This window comes from Protopterus annectens, chromosome 8.part0 (genome assembly GCF_019279795.1).
Source record: "Protopterus annectens isolate FY-2018-M chromosome 8.part0, PAN1.0, whole genome shotgun sequence".
Classification (NCBI taxonomy): domain Eukaryota; kingdom Metazoa; phylum Chordata; order Ceratodontiformes; family Protopteridae; genus Protopterus; species Protopterus annectens.
Window position 1 is genome coordinate 627,611,881 of NC_056741.1, and position 27,343 is coordinate 627,639,223.

The window sequence follows — 27,343 nt, forward strand, 5'->3', positions numbered from 1 at the left end:
TGTAGATCATTTAATGTGTGGTCTGGGGGTTGCTGATAGGGATCATTGGCCAGGGCTCCAGGACATATCATGCATCACCTGCAGCACAACAAACAATATATTATATGTGGCCTGTTTCTTGTTTGCAGGGTACCTGTGTTTATAGACTTGTCTATCTTGTTTGTGTATGCACCTACACTTTAGATAACCACGTTGAGAAAATCACCTCTCAGTAACCTTTGCAATAGTTTACATGTGCACTAGATGTGAGAATCATGGGACTGCATGAGTTGCACATGGACACATTCTAAATAATGCCCTGAGCATTACAGACCTCCTGGCAGTTAAATGAATAGAAGCCCTTCCTGTGGTTGTATTATGCTCCTTTGGACCAGGTTGGTCTTTAATGGCAATATGTGTATAATCAGTGACTCCAAGGACCTCAGGAAAATAGACAATGTTTTAAAATGCCCACAAAATGGTGGTTTTCTCCCCTGCAGTCCTGGAAAACCAGACTGCGGTAGTTGTGCTGCAGTAGCATTGTCACCTCACAGTAAGATGTTGTCCTGTTCGATTCTCAGCTAAAGCGTCTTCTGTGTGGAGACATGCATGAATGGGCGTACCTTCGTTGAAGGCTGTGCGTCAGGGCTGGCAACTCGGTATATAAAAATCTACTGCCAATCATTAGCTGACCGGAGTTCCGCTGTGGCGACCCCTAACTGGGAAAAGCCAAAAGTTACAATAACTACAACATATGTTACAGCATAATGTTAAGTAACTCCTTCAGGATCCACAAGGCTGAAGCCTAAGATGGTTAAAGCTACACATACCTTAGTAGCCACAGGAATGGGCATGCCATGCATGATCCTCAAACCTGTCCTCTACATTCCCCCTATTTATAGGGAAATGGCCCTCAATCAGCTGATTAGGTGGTGATATGTCAGGTGTTGTCTGTACTTCCTCTGTTAGAGGGACTGGATGACAGTGATGCAGAACATTGTGGGAAGTGGCTCCATGGGTGGCTTTTAACATGTTTTGCAGAGATACAACTGCTGCTACTGCAAACATTGTTTTCCTTGTGGACATCATTATTCTTGGTGTGAAAGTAGCAAATTGAACCTCTACTATACTATTCTGAATTAGTCCACAATGCTGAGTTTCATCATTTGCATACACTGTGTGGCTCATTTATGCAGTGTTTCCCATTGCCATATCATTATGCACTCTGAATCACCCACACCCTCCATTTTGCAACTGTCCATGCTCATTTGCAAATGACTAAATTAATGGTGACCCTGTTTTAAAAATTAGAGACAAATATAAGCAAAACATTAGATCAACAGATCAGAGCATGAGAGTACTTACTCCATGCAAAATTTAGCATTCAAAGATAGAGAATGGGAGAGAGAGGGAGAGAAAGGGAGATATACTACTGCAGATTATTTTTCATTGCAGAGATCTGAATAACATTTTATGTACTAACTGCAGAACAGTATTTTCTATTGGCATATGAAGTGAATAGTAGCCAGCACATATAAATACCCGGTGTTGTTGTCATTAAGTGCCACTGTGTCGATCTGACACAGCAACCCTATGGACAGCTTTCTTAAACTGTCTTCAGTCAGATAACTAATTTTAATGTAACTTCCCATCATTGCAGCTTTCATAGCAAGATGTGGAAGTAGCTTTGTCAGACCTTTCCAGACAATGACACACATCTGGGAGCCACATACACACACACAAGTAGAAAAGCTAAATAGTGTGTTGGCTACTTTACAAATGAAGACATCCAGCTCTTGATGAATCCACAAAAGGACTTAAAGGTAAAATGAAATGCAATTGCATTTATCATACATATTTATATGGTATGCATGGATAGTACATACTGACTATGGAATGCACTAATGTCCTCGTAGTCCATCTGTGAAAAATGCACTTAATATAGACTGTGTATAAATAGTACCTATCTAACTAACTTAAGTAGGGCACTGTTGCAGCAACCATGTTTATATACAACTATGAACATATGTTATGTTTCAACTCTTTCCCTAGCAAATCCAGCATACAGTTGATGACATTGCCAGATGTAGCTTTAAAACAATGTAAACAAGTGGGAAGCTTAACTGCTGTGCCACTCTCAGTGCCAGGACACAGTGAAACATTACTTGCCTGTAACAGAACTCTTGTCAGAACAGAAGGAATACTGTATCTGGTGTGTCATCAGTCATTATAATGCCTCCACATCCTCTGCTGCAGCAGTCAAACTTTTTGCTGATTCATGATCGTCTAACCTGAAAAATGCACTAAAACTAATTTAAAAATAAATGCCCAAGACCCTCTGTACACAACTTGAGATTCTTTCTTGCGTGTATGTCTAGGAAAAATGTTTTCTGAACAAGTGCACTGTTTTTCTGGAAGCATCTTATAGGTCTGTCCTTTAGCAACCTACCTGTTTAACTTTTACAGTTCGTTCTTTTTGTAGACTGACACATACCTTCTGACTATATGCTCCTGCGTTGTGGCAGTAGAACACTGCAGTGACCTTGACCTTACTCTTCATTTATTTAGGTTTATTTGGCTGCAGGTGTCAGGGAGAGGGCAAATCACAAGCGAGCCACTGCCTCCTATTCTGACCTTAGTGCTGTTAATGTAATAAATAAAAATGATATTTCTTTACATCAAGCAGAGCCAGATCCAGCACTAGGCAACTTTGGCTACTGCCTTGGGGCCCAAATGGCTTGGTAAGGCATAAAATAATTAAAAAGAGAAGGTTTCCTAAAATATTTTAAAAATAAAAGACATACTCAATACCTTGGCATGCATGGGATGCCCGATCCTGCTTCTTCCTGTCTGCGTGCTGTTGCTGCCCATGCACGCACAGCGAAGGACACTTTCCAGAAATAGTGCAAGATTAAATCTTGAAGCATGTAGGAATCATGTTTTTTTTTTTTTTTTTTTTGTGTGTGTGCAGGAAAGATCTTTTTGTAACACAGAGCAAACTACTTTCAGAATTGAACAATTTCTCTTTTGGTATGTAGAGGAGTGGGAGTATTACTTTACATCAGAAACAGAATAGAAGCAGGTTAGTTTACCCTTTTGATGGATGGAGCAATGCAGCAGAATGGAGTTGGGAAAGGGTTATGCAGCAAAACGATACTGTGTGTGTTTGTTTGCAGCAGAAATGGAATAGGTTACTGTGCTTTTTAGAGGGACTGAATAATGCAGTAGAATAGAGGTGTACCTGTAATGCCCAAAGTTTAGAAAATGCTGTTTAGTTAAGTCATCTGCTCAGACTCAAACCTTGTACCATGGCTATGAGGCATGTAACTTAATTCTCCACACCAAGTGTCAGACCTATGTGTCTTTAAGTTTGCAGAAAATCTCTGATTGTTGCCTCTTACTTATGCCATTTCCTTGAGCAAGTCACTTGGTTAGATAGTGCTTAGAGCAAATGGAAATTTGGGCTATACCCCTCAATAGTCCTCAAGAAGGAAACTGTTGTAAATGGGAACATTTGATTTCCTTAATGTTGACAGTATGTTTATTATTTTGCTGTGAATAAATGGGACAGAATGAAGTCTATGAGTTCAATGTTAATATGTTAACTATGAAGCCATTTTTAATTTAACATTTTTACAGACATGCAGATGTGAAATGCACTGTTTGGATTATGGTAGTTTGTACAGCAATGAATAAGCTATGAGCTGTTAAGGAGCTGCTTTCTGTCATAAGTGGTTTGATTCCCTTAGCCTTCATTTATCTTCTGTGCGACTCTGCTCTAATATGGTTTTAACATTTAATCAACATATGAGTAAGCAACTTTTGCATATACAATAAGTAGAGAATTTACAGTACAAAGAATCACTGAAATTTAATGCAGAGTAGTTTAGAAAGTCGGAAAGGTGTGTAGAAGAGGGAAGGAATATGGACTGGTGCTGGTTAGCCAGAATGAAAACAAGGGTCTATATTAGAACACCGAACTTTCAAAATGTCGAGTGTTCTAATATCGACCCGTTTTCAGAAATAGAAAACCAAATTTTTTCCAAGGGAAAGAATTTGATTGTCTGTTTCTGTTGCTTCGGTATGTTCAGCGTTGTGGTGGAAAGTTACAGGTCGGGTTCAGGTAAGTGTGTGATTGTGTGGATGTGAGGGTTAGGGCGGGGTAGGTGAGTTAGGGTTAGGGCACAATTGGGGTGACTGTGCGATAGTGACGGACCTTAGGGTTAGGGTTTGGGTTAAGGTAAGTGGATAGTTAGTAGTGTATGTATAGTTTAGTGTAGGGTTAGATGTAAGAGTTTAGGTGTATGTGTGTGGATTGCTGTTTTTTTGGTGTGCTTGTGTTGTGTGTATGTGTTTTAGAACAGCAAATTTTTTCCCCAGGAAAAAATTTGCTGTTCTGTATGTTCAATGTTTTAAATTTTCGATTAATAGGGTTCGATATTAGAACACCAGAAATATTGAAAGTTCAGTGTTCTAATATAGACCCTGAAAACAAGATCAGGAGGAATGGAAGGACAGAAGAAGGGAGAGTTTTAATTGAGAGCCATGTTGGTCATTCCTTTGGGCAATATGCAAGCAATAATGTTTAATAGGGTGGGCTTTATCAGCCAAATAATGGACTGCCGAGAGGTCTTTTGAGATCTGATGCCAGAGGTGGAGGTTCTCACTACCCTTGGAAGGGCCATCATTCTCCTGATTATACCCACCCCAAAGAGCATTATTCCTCTTAGATTTATTTATTAGCATATAGGTTTGGTATTTATATTTTTGATGTAAAATAATTCCTCTCCCTAATGCTTCAAATTTGCTGCACTACATATAATTGTTGTTGGAGGAAGTATTTTACATCCAAAATACAACTTATGTAGGCATACACACACACACACACACACACACACACACACACACACACACACACACACACACACACACACACACACACACACACACACACACACACACACACACACACACACACACACACACACACACACACACACACACACACACACTCGCACGCACATACACAGATCTAGAGTGGCAGACAGATAGACAGACAATCATATATATATATATATATATATAGAGTAACACAAACAAGCATACACATGGTCATGCACATGCAAACACATGCCCAGGAATTACAGCTACATTTTTTCCTGCACCCCCCCACACACACACACACACACACACACCTCTCAATTGTCCCTGATTTTCTCTATCCTTTGAAACGTTTGGCTTTTTGGTAAATGAAGGAAAGTTACAGTCAGTAAATGAAGTGAGACATTATATTTCATGGTGATAGAAAATCTCTTTATTTAATTTTTAAATTAATTAGTGCTACATTTAAAAATTATCTGTGACTTTAGGTCTTTTTCCTTCCTTACTGTTGGGTTTATTCAGAATTCTTGAGCAAAAAATTTGAGAGGAATGCGCTCAGTCTCTCTCCCTCACACTCTTTGTCTTTCTCTCACACACGCATACACACACACACACACACACACACACACACACACACACACAGCGTTATGCTTTGTTCATTTTTTCCATGCTCACAAAATGAGGCTTTTTAAGCTGTGCTTAGTGAGAAAAATATATAGACAGCAGGATCTTATATCTGCTACTGCAGTTACTTTTGCTAAAAAGTGTTTTTCTTATTTTTTTTTCTAATTTTATATTCACTAAACAGCAAAGCCATGTTTAGCGAGTGTAAAAAAAGATGGTGGACATTTTGATTTTTTTCAAGTCTGTGCTTTACAGAAGTTTAACATGCTGCTGTGAGGCAGCAGACTTGTTTTTTGCCAGACGATATCTGCACACTAATACCCTGATGGAGAAAGTTTGTTCTTCAGTAGGGTAGCAATGAACACTTTGCCCATAAATGTGAACAGGAATAATGCATTGATACTAAGGTCTAATGTATATTATTGTTCAAGAAGACTTTCAGTTTTGCATCTTTAAATTGGTACAGCTTATGCTGCTTTTTAAATTGTTGGTGGTATTCAATAATCTTTACATTAAAGATAAGGAAGTCCCAATTATTTGGAAATAGCAATGAGAAAGCATGATAGAGAAGGTTGTTATGGGGTCTTAGCAAGTTGGAGAAAAAGTTAAGGAGTGACCTTAGGTTGTACATGGAGGTTGTTCTATCAATCTACTAGGAAAAAATGGAAGGGAGTCTAGCTTAAGTAGTTTAAAGACTAGCAAGGCTGTATGAAGTATAGCTCTTGCTTACTAAGGAACAGCCTTACTTTTGAGAGTGTGCTACAATGGAGTACTTTATGTGGTGATAAGGCTATGAATCTACATATATTACTGGATGTAGACTGAAGATATGTCTCCTGATGGAAGCTGCTATGATAATCCTGTACCACTTTGCTAAAAAGCAAAGCAATAAAACAAACCATAGAAAACCTCAAAGGTCTACGGATCACAGCTACTATGGCATACACACACACAGAAAGAAATATGCGTGTGTGTGTGTGTGTGTGTGTGTGTGTGTGTGTGTGTGTGTGATCTATAACAGGAAAACATGACAGTTACATAGAATAACATTATAGCGATCACATATTTTAATGACAAAGAGAACATCTGACTACTGGTTTCCTTAACAATCAGACGTTTATTATAACAATTTCATTAGCAGTGTGACAGTGGTTAGCATTACTGTCACACAGCCCTTGGTGCTTCAGCTCATTACTCTGCTGAGGGGTTTTATGTGCAGAGCCTGCACATTCTCCCAATGTTTATATGCATTTTCACTTACTACTGTGGTCAGTCTTAAAGAGGTGCCCTAGGTGAATAGCTGATCGTCCAAGCTTCCCATTAGGTGTGCATGCCATGTATATGTCCTTTGATGGGCTGAAACTTGCCCAGGTATGGTTTCTTTGCCTTGTGCCCAATGAGTGCCTGAACAAGCTCCAGCATCCCCGTGATTCTGAACTGGATTAACTGGCTAATCGGTGAAGGCATAAATAATATTTTCTTAAAACTCTACGTTGTACAACTTTTTCATATCTAATATGAAACTACAGCTGCAAGTAACAGGGCAGTTAAACAACCTTTTAACTTTATTTATAAAAGATATTGTGTAGAAAAAAGCACCAAACCAAACAACACAACGATCACATGCATACAATGCTCATGTGGTCTTTATAAAACTTTTACATCTCCAGAATAAGATGCCAGACTTATGTCTCCATGATCATATCATCTAATTTCAGTGTGTGTGTGTGTGTGTGTGTGTGTGTGTGTGTGTGTGTGTGTGCGCAAGAGTGCAGTGCATGTTGCATGTGTGTGCGTGTGTGTGCACCTAATATGATTACAAACTTTCACTCCATTCTATAGCCATTTCCCTTACTTTGCTAGACATGATACAAAAACGATACATCTACTTCAGTACCTCAAATAAAAACCTACTTAGAGAGAGACTACTTCATAATGCTGTCTTGGTTGATTTACTCTCTGGCCAAGAATATAGTTGAATGCATAACAACTGCTTGAAAATAGACAACTTTTGACAAAGTTTCAATATATCTACCCTGTCGCTCGTCCAGTCAGGATAAAATAGATGAGCCTTCATTGGTTCTGTTCAAGTAGCTTTATTATATACAAACAGATCAAGATTGAGGCTTAATAACTTTAACTTAGATAAACTTATAAACAAACTAGTTATTGCATTCATACATGCTCACTCTCTGGCTGCACTCTAAACATGGCACTGAAGCTAGCATGTACTTACTATTTATATGCACATGCTGACCTTGAAATGCTTCTTAAAGGTACAACACACACACACACACACACACACACACACACACACACACACACACACACACACACACGCACACACGCACACACACACTATTCTATAACCCCTTAGCTTTGTTCTGAGAAATCCTGCTTGTGTAAAACTGCTCTGTTCACATCTCACAGTAATACATCCAGATACCTGTTCGTGGTGGGTGTGTAGCAATGTTGACGGTTGGGTGTAATTATTTATAGTACACCCACCCATCCACCCACAACTCCTTTTTCCCATTTTGCACATGGGGTTGGGGTATCATTTCAACAGTGACAAACATATATGGTCAAGGTTCTTGCTACTGGGTAGTTAGCCCTGTCACAGCTGTCCTTCCGAGCACACACACACACACACACACACACACACACACACACACACAGTCATCTAAGGCCAATTTAAAGTGTACAACCCACCCATTACATGTCTTTGGAATGTGGGAGGAAATCAGAGCACCTGAAGAAAACCCATGCAAACACATATATATGACTATATATGACACTATGTTGTATACTCATATAAACTAATGGCAAAAGATTGAGCAAAACTGCTCCATTTTGAAACAATTAAAAAACAAACAAAAAAAAATTGACAGTATTTTTTGCACGGGGGCAACCCCTCTGCACCCCCATGTGGGGGTCAGTACTCTTACACCCATTTCTAATTATATATACCAACTCCAAAATTGCCCTACAGTGAGGAAAGGGCAAATTCCCTTATCCCCACTGCTCACGACCTTGCACAGAAAAAAAAAAAATATATATATATATATATATATATATATATACACTATATGCCTATATTTGTTAGCTGTACCAGCTTTTCTTTTGTACAATAACGGCACAATTCACCCAAGCGAATGAGACACACACAGTCCATACCTCTCAAATGTCCAGATTTTTGCAGAATGTCCAGATTATTTTTTGTTTTTTTCCTCATAAACTTTTGGTTTTCTGGCAAATGATTTGCTAGCCTTTGAGCATGGAAACCAGAAAATAATGACAGGCATTTGAGTTTCAGACTTCAAACCCATCAGAAAGTTCATACTAATGGACAGCCTGTTTTATCAACTTTCTAAGTTTATAAGAGCAATAGTTCATTTGCTAGTTTTGGGCCTTGGACCCCCCCCCCCCACACACACACACACACCTCGTCTGTATTTTTTGTTCTAAGAGGTTGAGAGGTATGACACACACACAATTTTGGAGGTGATAATAATTAGACAAGGGGCTATAATGGGAAGCTTACATTGCACACGTCAAAAGGTTGCCCCATGGTCATACTATAAGTTAGAAAAGGCCAGAATTAATCAAGACTTTGCTGTTTTCTTTAAAACATCTGCTACATTACACACACACATTACACAATCTGTTGACAAAACAGGTGTCGATTTCAATCACATTCAACTTAATTTGCAGCTACCACACCATACATCATCTCATCCTCTTAGTGCAAGAAATCTGGTCAAACACTGAAATAATGGGGGGGGGGGGGCAAAAAAGGAACACATTTTAACTATCGATCTTATTAACTTAGAAATGTGCTAAAACAATGGGATTTGTGTGTAGCATGCATTTTCTGAAGGATATGAAATCTGAAAGTCAAATATATGCAGTATTTACTGACTTCAATCCTGAGTGATTTGACAAAAAAACACAATTTTTTAATGAATAGACAAATCTGGACATTCTGCGAAAATGCTGACAGTTGAGAGTTATGTTCCATATTCATATGTGTAGGTATATTCAGCACTGCCTCAACTTGTCGATCAAAAATTTGACCTCATGAAATATTTTAAATGAAATGCTAGTTGTACAAGAGCAAGCTTCCACCCTGACTCCAATTCTTTGTTGGGGAGTTCAATATGTTCAACATCAGGAGCTGACCTCGATCACAAGAAACCAAGTCCACTTAGCACTGGTGAAGGCGTTACTGAGGACTAGCATGTACGCGCATGCTCGCACACACACACACACACACACACACACACACACACACACACAATCGAAATCCTTGCTCAGCTTCATGTGATGAAACACTTTTTTTCTGAATAAGCATACTGGTCATACCAGCATGACATTACTGATCTTTAAATAGTTTAAAAACGATACCCTGGAACTCTGAAATGAGCAACCGTCTTCCTTAATTCGCTAACACACAGTCAGATGGTACTTAAAGCTCACTTGATTTATATCACTGAAATGTTATAATTAACCTTGGATAAAATAACCCTTTCCTGTATTCGTCAAAAACTGAACTTACTACAAACCGTTCTGCCGCTTCCCCCCACAACCTAGCATCACTAATGTATATTATATACAGCGAAACTATTAAGATGGACTTCAAAGATAACTAACTCATTGTGACCACAACTGTTCACGGAACCACATTTCTCAAGTGTACCTCATTATGAGGTAAGTACCTCATTTGGGGTCGTAACGAGTTCACGTTCCTGAAAGCTCCACGCGGAAAAGGTCTGTCACACGTTCTGTGTTAGGAATTGTTTAACTGATATCCATTGTAAATAGAAATAAATCATGTTAATTCGTTAAAACATCTTTTGTATAAGTAAAACCAACATATTTTAGCCATCGTATGGCCTTCCTAGCTAAAGTTGTTAGTACGCTGTTAGCATGTGTTCCACATTTTGCCCGTTTGTTTCACATTATAAAGTGTGGTGTACCTCATTTTGGGAGTTAAAGGTTGAGAGTTATGTACAAAACATGCATTATAAATACTATCTTAGAGGTCTGCAAAGATGCGCTGTCACTAAAAAAATAGTGAATGAAAAGATGTACACCGGCCCACCGGCCTTTGGTCAACTGGTGCCCTAGGCAAAAGGACTCCACAGCCACCCCCCCCCCCACACACACCACTTGGTGCTCCCATCCTGGCATAGCTACACCACCCAATTGCTGGAAAAGCGCCCCTGCTACATTGGTGCCCTAGGCGGCCGCCTAGTTGGCCTATGCCTAAGGCCGGCTATCTACACCAGTCCTCCTTCACCCCTCATTAAGCCAGTGCGGGACCCTATTGCCAGGAGACTACAATACATTTATAAAAAGTTGGGGCAGAAGTGATTATCAGAAAATGAATATAGATAAACAGTGTAGCCGTCAATCTGCAGTAGCCCTTTATCCACTAAATCTGAGAAAAGCATCTTTACACCCCCCACACACCTCACATCGTTTAGTGTAGCTTCAGAAATGTGGGTGTAATATGTAGATGTAAAATTATTTTTTATCTAATAGCACACTGAAATATTCAGATAATACTAGCTACTTCTTTATTGCTGCATATTAGCAGGGGAAAAACGCAAAAACTACAGAGCAGAATTTCTTCTGTTTTGCTGCATATCACAAAAATGTGTTAGAAGTTTTCACAGTTCAGTAGACCTGGTACTGCACAATGCATGCATGCACCAGTCTGCAGTGACCTGATTGGCATCACCTACCTCCTCCGTTTTTGTAGCACAGGTAAGGGAAGCGCCACACGTTGCCCAGACCCACGGCAAATCCAACGCACGACATAATGAAGTCCATTTGGCGTGTCCACATCTGCCGCTCCGGAGGCCCTGTTGGGGCTGCATGGGTCCCTGGATTCATATCCAGGATAGTGTTAAAGTCCGATGGATCAGTTTGCCCGGACCTTTGGGAAGTGGTTTTCTCCAGTTGATTATGGGTCTCCCCATTAGGAATAAGTTGGTTCTTCTTCTCCAGCTCTTCCTGCCCATCCTGGTGAGGACTGTGTTGCTGTGGGGCCATCGGTGTCAACAGTCCTTAACTGGGGTTACTCTATTCCTCTCGGTGCAGTTATGGGCCAGGCCAACAGACGTCACAAGGGTCACAAAACACAGTGAAGCAGTCTATATAATTGATGAGGAGCCCGGTTCTTATTTTAGTAATGCTGCTGAGGAGACCGGTTCTTATTTTAGTAATGATGCTACACTAAAAGTTTGTTCTCTCAGGCTGTATGGTCCCTACAACAAGTCAGTCGTACCGCACCGCTCAAAAGCAATCCACAAAGCACTTAAAGCTCAGTCGAAAGAATCTCATGGGAGCTGCTGCTTGCTAGAGGGTCAAGCGACCAGCAACTGCGACAGTTACTACCGACTCAAAGGGTAATATAACTATTGCACATTATAACTGCATTGCTGTCGCCATTAGACACTTATCCTACCATACGGTTGTCAAGTGTCTTTCAGCAAGTTGCCCATCAAAGTGCTGTGCAGCGTGCTATTTCTGGTCCAGAAAGTACACTTCTGAGACCATACTTCGGGTTCTCGGTGCAGGCTCTGTAACCAACGATTATCTTATTCTACAACCGCGCACTCTTATTCGGGTCTGTCCGCGACTTACTAGGACGACACTTGACACTGACCACTACGCGGGGAGGAGTTGTGGAAATCCTGCTATTCTCTTTGCAGCCAGTTGTTTAAGCCCTGGAATTTATAGCCCTCCGCTAGTGTCATTCGCAGGTTTCTCCACCCACTACGCTTGAGCTGTAATTTGCCTCGGTATACTGCCCTGGGCTGTATAAAGTAGCGATGACGTAACTGATGATAGCCAAGGGTCAGAGGAGCTCGAGCTGGAGTACCTGCAATGAGCATGGCATCCCAGCCTGCTGCCTCAAGAATCAGAGATGGCACCAAACAATCACATACAATTTAAACTGTCGTGGCAACTAAACTACTTCTAGACAAAGCAACAGAAATTTCAGTAACGTGCATTTCTGAAGAACGAAGTCTAATCGCAGTGTCCGGCACTGCTACTGCTGACTTGCGTTGTTTTTCTATGTGTTTTCTTTCTCTCGTTCTTTCTTTTTACTGTAGAAGTTAAAATGATCGTAGCGCAGTTTTAACTGAGGGACGGGAGACCACTTTTAAGGGCACGAGTTTCAGAAAAAAAACTACAAAAAATGCAAAAAGCGAAATGAACTGTGCTGTATAAATGTAACTATGTTCGCATCTCTAAAAGACGTTGAGGATGTTTTCTAAAGCAGTAAAAGAGAATATTACTAACGAAGCGCTATAAGTAAATAAGGGCTGGACAGTGTCACATTTGCACCGCTTATCTCTAAACCTTTTACCTCGAAAGTTGCGGACAAAGCAAACAAATAATTAGGGAAAACGCTCAAAATCTGCGACAGTTTTTAAATACTGGTTCTATTGCTTCAAGAAACTGATAGAAAAAGATATAACTTAACTTGTAATTTTTGAAGTAAAAGAAGTCTGCAACTGTAATTATCGGTACTTATTAATTAGTAAAATATTTATTGACCGCAATTCCCACATTTTCTTTAAAATGTTACATTTTAAGAATAATGCATTTCAAACAAAGTTAGGGATGTTTCTAAAATTGGGAACAGTTGAGAGGTATGGAGAAAGGTTGTTTAGCGCAAATAGCATCCATTTACTTTTGAGCCAGAAATCAGGGAGGACATAAAAAAAAAAAATCACTGACCAATGAGAAATGGTATGGCTGAAAATAGTACTTAAAAATTCGAAGAACTGGTTTCATGGTGTAACCAGTTTTTAAAGTTTTGGCTTGCTTTTTCACAGGGTTTACACAAAAGCGGAGGTGTAGCAGATCTAAGAACATGTCTCAGTGACTACACAAACAGTGATAACAAAAATGCAAATGGTCATTTGTCCATGAGAAGTGTTATTTTTTGGGGGAGGGGCACCCTACATCCCATTATAGGGGACTGCACCCCTAAACCACTGCAACTCATAGAAAAGTTCTTTCTCGTTCCTTCATCACCTTCTGATTACGAAATATGTGTTTTTGGAAGTAACATTCAAACTTCTGTGATTTCAGCACTTAACATTTCAGAAAGAGGAACAGCTTCTCATAATCAACACTCAAGACCTTTACCTACCTATTGTATTCTGTTAAATCGAGAAGGAACTTAATCCAAAACAACATACATAAATATTATTCTTTTCTGTGATAGTTTGATGATTATGTTCTAGACATGCAAATGCAGTAGCACAATGAAGAACATTTTTATTTGCAGAGTATAGACATATTATTAATGCTCGTTTATATTTTAATATTTTACACATTCAGTTTCAGTTAGACAAGAAAAGTCAAGGTGCATATTATGAAGAGTTTTTAACTGCCAGATATCTATCTATCTATCTATCTATCTATCTATCTATCTATCTATCATCTATCTATCTATCTATCTATCTATCGGTGTGTGTGTACATTTATGCCAACGTGCAAACAGTTTACACAGATAAAACATTCAGTAAAAACTGCCAAGAAAAAGACAGCCAAGCTAGAGTTTACACTGTGTGTACCTTGAACCTCCTGTAATGGAGGCCCATGATAAGGTAATTAACAAGGTAGAAAAATGCATGTTCGCAGTAATGGGGTTTGACTTTATTGCCCTGAATGTGACCACAAAGACTTAAAAAGTAAAAAAAAAAAAAAAAAATCATGGACATTCAAAAGCCATGCAGCTGAAATACTTGGTGTCCTTAAGGTGTCGTTTGCATATATCCCATGAGTATCCATTTGAGGAGATTTAAAGTATGACACAGTGAAAACTCTAGTTTGACTATTTTTTTTTCTTGCAGTATTTACAAAATGGTTTGTCTGTGTAGCCTTTTTACCTTTTGGTTTTAATGTTAGTTGGGATATTTTGCAGACAACTTAAGCTTTATGGGCATCAGCAGTGTTTAAAGAACCTATGATTCTGAAGTATAACCTAATTATCCACTTATATATTACTGACTCGGGCTATAAAAATATTGAGTATGCATGCCCACAGCTAGTGGGGTTTTGATTTATTATTATGGATACTCAGAAGTAGTTTGTAAGGGGCCATTTGCATATATTCTATTCAGGGCTGGTGTTAGCATTTTGGGGGCCCCCTGGGCACTTCCAGTCTAAGTATCACTCTGCCACTTATTCTAACCATTATTTTTTCTCATGCTAAAAACTTTTAGGAATAATACACTCAGACTGACCTGTAGCTACAATGCTCTTACTTTACAACAAGCCTAGGTACCACACTGTAATGGCCCATTTCACAAAGGGACATTCACAGTTGCTGGCATTTATATGTAAGAATGATACATTATAACAACTCTATGTGCAGGGCTGGAGTTAGGTGAAATGGAGCTCTAGGCACTGCCTACTGTTTCAGCACTCCCCCCAAAAATGCACATACACACAAGTGCACGCGCTCACATGCATATACACACACACGTGCATACACACACACATCCTCCAGTGCTCCCCTCTGTTTCTTCTCATCTTGGGTTCCCCATACCAGGTACAATACTTTTTTCTTCCATTTCTCACATTTTACAATTCTCTTTAACTGTTTTAAGAAGCCATAACCTTATATATGCTCTGAAGTGCTTTTTAAATTTTTTATACATTTTTACACAGCCTTTTTATCCAGTAATAGCTTGAACAGAAATTATGATTAAGGAAAGAAATTCAGTGTTGCTGTTCAGCTTTATTTTTCCTTGCATCCTTTTAACAGACCTCTCCTGACCAAGACAGCACAGTAATAACCATTTAGGAATAACTCAATTAAGCTGGTGCCCCCAGATGCTATAGAGGTAATTGATGCTCTAAGATGAATTCTAGAGCATTTTCCAACCTTTTAATCCAGCAGTGGCATAAACAAAAGTCACGAGTAAGAAGTATTCCAGTCTTATTTTTTATTTCAGTGAAGAAAGTTGTGCTCAAGCCTTAACGTTCAAAGCTGACAAAATAGTAGCTCATAATAAACTAACGAGCCAATTGTTGTTAGGATACACGGATCCTGTTTGGGAATACTGCCTGCCTCTCTAATCCCCCAAAAAGACAGTCACTGCAAATGCATCTGGTGTTGTATTGGGATGAAAGCAGAGGTTCAAATGGTCATTGTCATGTATTTCAAGTGACTGCCGAAATACATATACGTAGTATGCCTCACTCTTCATCCCTAACCCTCAAAAGCAACCAACCTGTATACATGCCTGATGTATGATTGCAAGGAAAGTGAAAAAAACACAATAATGCTTGCAGTAATTTTACTTTGTCGCTACTAGAGAGTACCCTCCCCCTACCAGGAGCTAAAGTAACGTTCTTTGTACATTTCTGAGGTCTGTAAGAAAAGTAAATGAAAAAATGACCACACAATCCCCAGCCCCCCACATAACTTACAGCTATTGTTTGTACATTCACATATGAGCAGGGTCGGTTTTAGAATGGGTGCAAACTGAGATCAGAAGCCATTATCAGTTTTATCCCAGCAGGGTCACATCACAGTCCTGTTCAGGATAAAGAGTGTAATCAGGAAATTAAAGCATTTTTTCTCATCATTTTTCCTTAACCAGAAACAGCTTTTTTGGGGCCCCCACAGGGTCAAGGATGAATAAAGCATCCCCCCGGCATCCATTTATATAGTCTGGGAAGTGAGGCCCAGCAGATTCCTAGAAGATCTAAGTGCCTGCATTTTACTTTTGAAATATAATTACTTGTTAGCTTCATTTTTTACTGATACCAAGAAGAATAAGGTGTGTGCCCCGACATTAATGTATGTGTGCACTGATAAAAAATAGTGATATTGTCACACACACACACACACACACACACACACACACACACACACACACACACACACACACATGCATAAGTGACAGCAATGCTAGTTTTGTACTTATTTCAATAAATAGCAACACATTGTGCAACACTGGTACTGCCACACCAGATCGGTGAATGCTATTTAGCAGTCATCAAACAGCAGGGGCAAGTCACTTTTATTTATCTCATCGAGGAGTAAATGAATACCTGTCTCTGTCCCTCATTTCACAAATATTCCCTGATTTTGCCTCATAATTTTGCTCCATCCTTCCTAAAAAAAAGTCTTATTTGCTGGTAAATCATTCAAAATTACAGTCAGTCAATAAATCCAGACATCAGTTTTATAGTTCTTACTGTCCAAAAAATGCATGTTGATGCAAAATGTGTTATTCTAGTACCTTTTTAGTGAAGTAGAGAAATATTTAAAATGTGTCCCTCATTTTGGGCCTTTATTCTGCTATTAGTTTTGTTATTGAGCAGAATTCTTCAGCAAAGACATTGGGAGTTATAGTATCTGGTGTTCTGCCAGTACTTATTAAACTGCCTGAAAGAGAAACCATCCCTGACAATCAGAAGCATCATCTGTTTTTATTATCCAAGGCGTGGCCTGACATCAGTCACTCTGGGTTGCTGATTGATCTCTAGTGCTTACCCTTGCTCATGTTCATTATCAGTTTTATCCTAACAGGGTCATATCACAGTCCTATTAAGGTTAAAGGGTGTAATGGAAAATTAATTCATTTTTTCTCCTTGTTTTCTCCAGTCTACAGCAGCTTTTGTGGGGCCCCCACAGTCAATGATGATTATAGGTCCTCTCTGCAGCCATGGGTACTGCAGATACCTAAAGCTGGATATGTTGTTAGTTTTCATGGGCAGGATGTCTACCAGCAGGGTTTAAATAAGCCGGGGGCATTATGTCAGTGGTAAAATATTTAATGAAATTGCAAAGCCTGTTACTTGACAAAACTCTATTATTATAATTAAAGATCTTTGAATTTTGAAGGAGATATAAAGAGTTATTATTACCCACCTGGTTTATTAAGCATACAGCATTGCTGTACTAGCCTTTGTTGGTTTAACAGACATGTTACAAAATATTAAGATAAGATACCTTGCTACAGTTGGGGGCCCCTAGGACCAGGGGTCCCCCAGCGACTGCAGGGTTCGCTGGTGACTAAAGCCGGCTATGATCCTATTGGCCTTCATCAGAAGATGTTTAAGGTATCACAATTCTTGTTTGGGTTTTTCTTGCAGTTTATTTATATATATATATACACACACACACACACACACACACACACACACACACATATATACATATACTTCATCAGTCTGTAAACATTGGAATTGTGGATAAACCAAGCATCTCAGCATTAGCCTCCATTGTCAGGTGCTATGCATGTTTAATTGTGAGCTCTGTTTTTTTTTAAATAAAGCTCTCATGAATACCTGAACAACTTGGTGTTTACTTTAAGCCACATGGGGGCTTAGCCTAGCCATTACTTGTTTGGTGAGGTACTAATACCAGCAGACTGACAGTGAAATTATACACTGTCGGACATGTAGCCTTAGGATTAGCTCAATGTACAGGGTTTTTACATTCAGAAAAACATAATGTGCTCACTGTCCCATGAAGTTTGCTATAGCTACACATGCCACCTGCAGTAATGATCTAAAGATGTTTCTCATGTACATTGTCCATAAAACTGTGGATTGTTTACAGGAAATCATGGCTTGCAGAGTTGAGCCATAAATGTGACACAGAGATGAAGGTATGATTCACATTTGTTTTTATGAGTTTGATGGCTGACTTGGTCTTAAGGCTGAAAAGCTTGCAGTATTAGTCTGAGTTATTTATGAAGCTCTTTTGCAATATTTATTTTGAATATTTTGATTGGCAACATATTTATTTCTAGGCATGGTTAAACACTGTCCTTTTTCCAGCCAAGATTGCTTACCCTGCTGTCTGTAATAATGCCACAGTGGGCTGCCCTGCTGTGAATATGTTTCTGGGTTCCAGACCAGTGTCTCTCACCTGATGGCTTAGTGCTGTATATTAGGTAGTTAGTTGTTCTGTGTCGACTGAGATTAGTGATGTTTACTTCTGTTATTTGTGGTGTAATCTGTCTAGCCTTACAGGAATGTCTCCTAGCTTTCTGTTAATTTTATGTCTAGGGTACTTCAGCTGCTTTTAACCTTGTTTATTTGTAGCTGTGAGTCGTCTCATCTAAGCCCTTAGCCCGCACATTGATACTGGTCTCATCTAAGCCCTTAGCCCACACATTGATACTGGTCTCATCTAAGCCCTTAGCCCGCACATTGATACTGGTCTCATCTAAGCCCTTAGCCCGCACATTGATACTGGTCTCATCTAAGCCCTTAGCCCGCACATTGATAAGGGTCTCATCTAAGCCTTAGCCCGCACATTGATACTGGTCTCATCTAAGCCCTTAGCCCGCACATTGATACTGGCCTCATCTAAGCCCTTAGCCCGCACATTGATACTGGTCTCATTTAAGCCCTTAGCCCGCACATTGATACTGGTCTCATCTAAGCCCTTAGCCTGCACATTGATACTGGTCTCATCTAAGCCCTTAGCCCGCACATTGATACTGGTCTCATCTAAGCCCTTAGTCCACACATTGATACTGGTCTCATCTAAGCCCTTAGCCCGCACATTCATACGGGTCTCATCTAAGCCCTTAGCCCGCACATTGATACTGGTCTCATCTAAGCCCTTAGCCTGCACATTGATAATGGTCTCATCTAAGCCCTTAGCCCGCACATTGATACTGGTCTCATCTAAGCCGTTAGACCGCACATTGATACTGGTCTCATCTAAGCCCTTAGCCCGCACATTGATACTGGTCTCATCTAAGCCCTTAGCCTGCAAATTGATACTGGTCTCATCTAAGCCCTTAGCCCGCAAATTGATACTGGTTTCATCTAAGCCCTTAGCCCGCACATTGATACTGTTCTCATCTAAGCCCTTAGCCCGCACATTGATACTGGTCTCATCTAAGCCCTTAGCCCGCACATTGATACTGGTCTCACCTAAGCCCTTAGCCCGCACATTGATAGTGGTCTCATCTAAGCCCTAAGCCCGCACATTGATACTGGTCTCATCTAAGCCCGTAGCCTGCACATTGATACTGGTCTCATCTAAGCCCTTAGCCCGCACATTGATACTGGTCTCATCTAAGCCCTTAGCCCACACATTGATACTGGTCTCATCTAAGCCCTTAGCCCACACATTGATACTGGTCTCATCTAAGTCCTTAGCCCACACATTGATACTGGTCTCATCTAAGCTCTTAGCCCGCACATTGATACTGGTCTCATCGAAGCCCTTAGCCCACACATTGATACTGGTCTCATCTAAGCCCTTAGCCCGCACATTGATACTGGTCTCATCTAAGCCCTTAGCCCGCACATTGATACTGGTCTCATCTAAGCCATTAGCCCGCACATTGATACTGGTCTCATCTAAGCCCTTAGCCCACACATTGATACTGGTCTCATCTAAGCCCTTAGCCCGCACATTGATACTGGTCTCATCTAAGCCCTTAGCCCGCACATTCATACTGGTCTCATCTAAGCCCTTAGCCCGCACATTCATACTGGTATCATCTAAGCCCTTAGCCCGCACATTGATACTGGTCTCATCTAAGCCCTTAGCCCACACATTGATACTGGTCTCATCTAAGCCCTTAGCCCACACATTGATACTGGTCTCATCTAAGTCCTTAGCCCACACATTGATACTGGTCTCATCTAAGCTCTTAGCCCGCACATTGATACTGGTCTCATCGAAGCCCTTAGCCGACACATTGATACTGGTCTCATCTAAGCCCTTAGCCCGCACATTGATACTGGTCTCATCTAAGCCCTTAGCCCGCACATTGATACTGGTCTCATCTAAGCCCTTAGCCCGCACATTGATACTGGTCTCATCTAAGCCCTTAGCCCACACATTGATACTGGTCTCATCTAAGCCCTTAGCCCGCACATTGATACTGGTCTCATCTAAGCCCAGAGCCCGCACATTGATACTGGTCTCACCTAAGCCATTAGCCCGCACATTGATACTGGTCTCATCTAAGCCCTTAGCCTGCACATTGATACTGGTCTCATCTAAGCCCTTAGCCCGCACATTGATACTGGTCTCATCTAATCCCTTAGCCCGCACATTGATATTGGTCTCATCTAAGCCCTTAGCCCACACATTGATACTGGTCTCATCTAAGCCCTTAGCCCGCACATTGATACTAGTCTCATCTAAGCCCTTAGCCCGCACATTGATACTGGTCTCATCTAAGCCCTTAGCTCGCACATTGATATTGGTCTCATCTAAGCCCTTAGCCCGCACATGGATACTGGTCTCATCTAAGCCCTTAGCCCACACAGTGATACTGGTCTCATCTAAGCCCTTAGCCCGCACATTGATACTGGTCTCATCTAAGTCCTTAGCCCGCACATTGATACTGGTCTCATCTAAGCCCTTAGCCCGCACATTGATACTGGTCTCATTTAAGCCGTTAGCCCGCACATTGATACTGGTCTCATCTAAGCCCTTAGCCCGCACATTGATACTGGTCTCATCTAAGCTTTTAGCCCACACATTGATACTGGTCTCATCTAAGCCCTTAGCCCACACATTGATACTGGTCTCATCTAAGCCCTTAGCCCGCACATTGATACTGTTCTCATCTAAGCCCTTAGCCCACACATTGATACTGGTCTCATCTAAGCCCTTAGCCCACACATTGATACTGGTCTCATCTAAGCCCTTAGCCCGCACATTGATACTGGTCTCATCTAAGCCCTTAGCCCGCACATTGATACTGGTCTCATCTAAGCCCTTAGCCCGCACATTGATACTGGTCTCATCTAAGCCCTTAGCCCGCACATTGATACTTGTCTCATCTAAGCCCTTAGCCCGCACATTGATACTGGTCTCATCTAAGCCCTTAGCCCGCACATTGATACTGGTCTCATCTAAGCCCTTAGCCCGCACATTGATACTGGTCTCATCTAAGCCCTTCGCCCACACATTGATACTGGTCTCATCTAAGCCCTTAGCCCGCACATTGTTACTGGTCTCATCTAAGCCCTTAGCCCGCACATTGATGCTGGTCTCATCTAAGCCCTTATCCCGCACATTGATACTGGTCTCATCTAAGCCCTTATCCCGCACATTGATACTGGTCTCATCTAAGCTCTTAGCCTGCACATTGATACTGGACAGTGTTTCTTTCATGCTTCCTGAAAAGAAACTTGCCTTATTAAATCAACATTGATATAGTTAAAATGACTTTCACCTTTTACAAAGTCTGTGCTCTTTAGTTATTTTTATCAGTTTTACTCACTATTTGCCATCTCTGCAGACGTGCTGTCTTTTGTTGAAGTCTGCATGCTCCCATACAGTAGTCCAACTGGCAGTATCCATTTGCCATCAATGAATAAGCAAATTATGTCATCATACTGTAAGGCCATCAGATTAAGAAGATTATACCTTTTCGTTTTCTACATATTAAAACTGCACTTATAATGTGAAGACATCAGTGTTTGGTGGAGTCAGTCTAACCTGCCACTGAATTTTATACCTGATGTCCAAATTTTGCAGTCAGATGTCATATATAAATAGTTCCATCTGTGACACAGTGTCCACACTGCAGTTATTGTTTATACTGGTGTGTGGTGGAGGGGCTACTGCATCTTTTAAGAACTTCATGAGTTCTGATCCCCCCTGCTGCACCTCAGTGGTTCATTGTGCTATGGAGACTCAGTGACATGCAGCATATAATCTTAGTACATATATTATTGAAACACTTCAACCAAATCAATTTGTTTTTAATTTTTTAAAACTTAGTAGAAATTACCTTAACATCATTGAGAGGTTAAATATCAAACCAAATACCTTCTTATTAGGAGGCATTGATTTGCTAAGAATTGACTGATACACATACAACTTTAAGAATATATATTTGCAGTATTTCTTAGACTTTTTTACTACCAATGTGCTGAAGCAAATTGTAAAACTACCCAATAAAGCTGGCTCTAATATCCTTGATCTGGTTCTTACCAACCTAGGAGCTGTCTGCATCTCATCCCACATCTTGTCTTATTAAATCTGATCACAAATCGTCCGTCTTCTCTGTTATAGTTCATGGTACCTCCCCAACACCAAATGAGAACATCTCTAGGGGTTTCTCCTGGTCAAAACTACTTCACATTGTAGAATACCTTTGCAAGATTCCCAACAATTCCCTGCAAAGGACCAAATTGAGAAGACTGAAATATTCACTTCTGACATTTACCACTACCTAAACAGCTGTATGGAAACGTCAATACCTGTCCACCCTAAATGTACTGACAAATTCACAAATAAACTTCTGTGGTAGAACTCCTAAAGTTATAAACTATATAACAAATAAAAGAAAAAAATAATGCAATACTATTAAAAACTCCCCACATTTGTACTTCAGGGCCACAAGGAAATGCCAACAAGGAACTTAAGAGCACTATTAGAAAATGTAAAGCAGAGTATGAGATTAAGGTCACATTAGATACCAAATGAAGGGTTCAGGTGCCTAGGCAGCAAGACATTTCCCTGTGGTACATTTGACTGGACACATGGCTGAATTGACATTCAGCTGCAGAGAAATATGTCTGTTTGCAAATTCCCTGTGGGCAAAGAGAAGCACATACTGCCATGCCCACAGCTTTAATAACCAAACGCACAGGGGTAAAAAAACAATGTCCATGGTCCCCAGGGGAACATGAGACAGCAGGTAATATGGCAGGCATCAGCAGCAGGCTGGCCAGAGGGCATGAGAGTGGCAGTAAAAATGCAGTGCACAATGGGCAGTGCCTTTATAATTGGAGTGTGTGGACTACTACCCCCTTCACAGTGTCTAGGGAACATTACCTAAAATGCATACTGGAGCATAAATGTGACTACAGTAGCCTGCAGGATTTCCTTCATGCTGTAACACACTTATACATGTTGTAGTTATATAAGTATGTACTGTACACAGAGCACAACACTCATTACTTCTTCTGCTGCCATGCATTTGGCTATTAAAGCTATGAGCATGGCAGTGTGTGCTTCTCTTTGCCCACAGGTAATTTGCAAACAGCCATATTTCTCTGCAGCTGAATGTCAATTCAGCCATGTGTCCAGTCAAATGTACCACAGAGAAATGTCTTGCTGCCTAGGTGCCTGAACCCCAAATGAAACTACAAATTTCTATTCAGTTATTTCAGGAAATGAAAGAATAATGTCTTACAATTCATAGAGCTCATTGATAATAATATCACACAGTCTGATTCTATGGCTGTAGTCTATATATATATTTGCAAACACATTTAGTACTAACTTTACCCTACTCACCCACAATGGTGCTTCCATAATCCCTGAAAAAATTGTTTCCCCTGAAATCAATGTGGAACAAGTCTTAGAATCACTGTCAATGGCTGAAAAATGACCTCATATCTGTGGGCGCAAACAACCTGCTAGGTTGCATTCTCATTAGTGACAAATGTGTACTAACTGAGCCTCTTTTTAAATTATTCTACTTGCCCATAGGATTTGTGCTTGATGCCTGGAAAACAGCCACTGTGGCTTCCTGTATACAAGGGCAGCCCCCCTACAAACATGGGTAGTTACACGTCTACCAGTCTCACCAGCCTTATAAGCAAAGCCATGGAACATATCATAACAGAACTCATTTGCAAAAACACAGGCAGCTTTAACTGATCTAGACCCCAATGCTTTTGATTTTTTGTGAAGGGCAGGCCACATCTCATGAAACTTGTAAGCTTCTTTGAAAAAAAAAGTTACAGAAGCTGCGGGCAGTGGTCACTCCATGCATACTGCTTATCTTGACCTGGCTAAGGCTTTTGACATTGCCCCGCATGCTGATATTATTGAAAAGTTAACTAAACTTAATGTAAACCATTACACTGTCTGCTGGACTACAAATTGGCTATTTAATAGACCCTAAGTTCTGAAAGTTGAAGGCACCCTCTCTGAACATAAAGTTGTAAGTAGATGGGAGGTGGGTACTACTGAGTGTTTGAAAAGGGTAGCAAAAAGCTTTTAAATATGTCTACTTAAAGGGGTGTACAGCTAGATGTCATATGGTCCCCATGACTGCTTGCCTAGTATTGTTCCTACATATGTTTCCAATTCTTTTGTTTTTGTTTTCAACCTCAAATTTACTAGAAAAACACAAACCATCAATTAAAAACAATTATTAAAGACCAAAATGGTCATCCAACAGATTAATGAATATGCAATGAGAAAGGAGCAATTGTAAAAGAAAACAGAAAACAACACAGAACAATTATGTATCTAATTTATGTAAGCTTCCATTAATGTTTGGTATGCCTGAAATGTACGAAAGCACAAATGACCCACTTATGTGCTATGTTACTTGAGGCCAGATGAATAAAGACTGAAGATACTTCATTTGTTTTGCATTTATTAAAGGGATTACCCATGATTGATTCTTTTTATTTGTTACAAGGGATGTAAATTATTTATATATCATCACCTGCCCCCAAAATAAATCTTGACATGTTAAAAGAGTATTTTGGGGTATTTTTGACGTTAGTTTAGCAACAAACTGATGGAATTCAAACTATGGATTTAGTGTTAAAATATTTTTTTTTTATTTAATGGTTCAGTTTATCATCAGACTTAAAGAGTAGCTACAAGTGCTATTGTAACATCTACTTATGTGAACCTGATATTGAACTGGTGGGAAAACCGGCAATTCTTTCCAGTGATTTTTTTTTTAAATATATCCAGTAATATAGTCATTTTATTGATAATATTTGTTTTTTGTAGTCTGGATGACTAGCTAGGCTGAATCAGTTCATGTATTTTTTTGAATACAAGTACTAACAACTACATTAATACATATACATTGTTATGATAGTGGTGAATTTTTATATACAGAGTTAAAGAAGGGAATGTAGTTCCCTTTTGTTATATTTAAGAAACCTGCCTTTATGCATTTTTATTTGAATGTACAAAGCAGACATCCAGTATTTTTTAAAAGGCATGTTTTTAAAAGTAAGATGCTGACAGATTCCTGGCTGACTTTGCATTATGATACTTTTTACACGGAAGTAAATGTTTAAAAAATGTTTTTGGAGAGAGAGTATAATTTTGAGACTTTATTGTCTATTATTATTGTGTTCAGCAAGAGAAAAGAAGTCTACAAATATGGCTCTGTTTTACTGACTGGCTTTAATAGTACATAGAACAATAACATAATTAAGTTTGTTATAAGGAAAAGTACTACTGTTGTCCGAAGGATTTGAAGAGGCGGCAGGCATGGCCGAAGGCAGGAAGAGAGGAGAAAGGCTAGGACTGTGGTAGTGAGGGTCAGAACTTTGAATGTTGGCAGTATGACTGGTATAGGGAGAGAGCTAGCTGATATAATGGACAGAAGGAAGGTTGGTATATTGTGTGTACAAGAGACCAGATGGAAGGGGAGTAAGGCTAGGTGTATCGGAGGTGGGTACAAATTGTTTTATCATGATGTGGATGGGAGGAGAAATGGCGTGGGAGTTATTCTGAAGGAACAGTATGCGAAGAGTGTTTTGGAGGTGAAAAGAGTGTCGGATAGAGTGATGTTTATGAAGCTGGAAATTGCTAGTGTAATGATGAATGTTGTTAGTGCATATGCTCCACAAGTTGGGTGTGCAATGGATGCAAAAGAAACATTTTGGAGTGAATTGGATGAAGTGGTGATGACTGTACCCAAGGGTGAGAGAGTGGTGATTGGAGCAGATTTCAATGGGTATGTTGGTGAAGGGAACAGAAGGGGTGAGGAAGTGATGGGTACGTATGGTGTTAAACAAAGGAATGCAGAACGGTAGTGGATTTTGCGAAAAGGATGGACATGGCTGTGGTGAATACATATTTTAACAAGAGGGAGGAGCATAGGGTGACATACAAGAGTGGAGGAAGATGCACACAGGTGGATTATATCTTATGTAGGAGGGCCACTTTGAAGGAGATTGGAGACTGTAAAGTGGTGACCGGAGAAAGTGTAGTTAGGCAGCATAGGATGGTGGTTTGTAGGATGACGTTGGTGATCAAGAAGAGGAGGAGGAGTGTGAGGGCAGCACCAAGGATCAAATGGTGGAAATTGAGAAAGGGTAATTGTGAGGTGGAGTTCAGGGATGAGTTAAGACATGCACTAGGTGGCAGTGAAGTGTTACCAAATAGCTGGGTAACTACATCAGAGCTAGTAAGGGAGACAGCTAGAAAGGTGCTTGGTATGACATCTGGACAGTGGAAGGATGACAAGGAGACATGGTGGTGGAATGAGGAAGTACAGGAGAGTATACAGGCTAAGAGGTTGGCAAAGAAGAAGTGGGATTGTCAGAGAGATGAAGAAAGTAGACAGGAGTATAAGGAGATGAGGTGCATGGCAAAGAGAGAGGTGGCGAAGGCTAAGGATAAGGCATATGAAGAGTTGTATGAAAGGTTGGACACTAAGGAGGGAGAAAAGGACCTGTACCGATTGGCTGGACAGAGGGGCAGAGCTAGGAAAGATGTGCAGCAGGTAAAGGTGATAAAGGATAATGAGGGAAACATACTCACAAGCGAGGAGCGTGTGTTGAGGAGATGGAAAGAGTACTTTGAGGGGTTGATGAATGAAGAGAATGAGAGGGATAGAAGGTTGGATGATGTAGGGATAGTGAATCATAAGTACAATGGATTAGCAAGGAGAAAGTAAGGATAGCTATGAAGAGAATGAAGAATGGAAAGGCTGTTGGCTCAGATGACATACCTGTGGAAGCATGGAGGTGTTTAGGTGAAATGGCAGTGGAGTTTTTAACCAGATCGTTTGATGAAATCTTAGAAAGTGAGAGGATGCCTGAGGAATGGAGAAAAAGTGTTTTGGTACCGATTTTTAAGAATAAGCGTGATGTGCAGAGCTGTAGT

The 27,343-nt window shown here is 40.2% G+C and overlaps 1 protein-coding gene across 2 annotated transcripts in view; it reads right to left on the bottom strand.

Moving 5' to 3' along the window:
• LOC122808955 (sodium- and chloride-dependent creatine transporter 1-like) overlaps window positions 1–12,334 on the bottom strand; it is a 237,074-nt gene extending 224,740 nt beyond the window's left edge. Inside the window, exon 1 of one of the 2 annotated variants that reach the window (XM_044080113.1) lies at window positions 11,235–12,283. In XM_044080113.1, coding sequence (XP_043936048.1) covers window positions 11,235–11,544 — 310 coding nt within the window. In that variant the 5' untranslated portion in view covers window positions 11,545–12,283. Of the gene's footprint in view, window positions 1–11,234 lie in introns of both variants that reach the window. The other variant, XR_006365847.1, reaches the window with a different exon arrangement.
• Window positions 12,335–27,343: the final 15,009 nt, after the last annotated feature.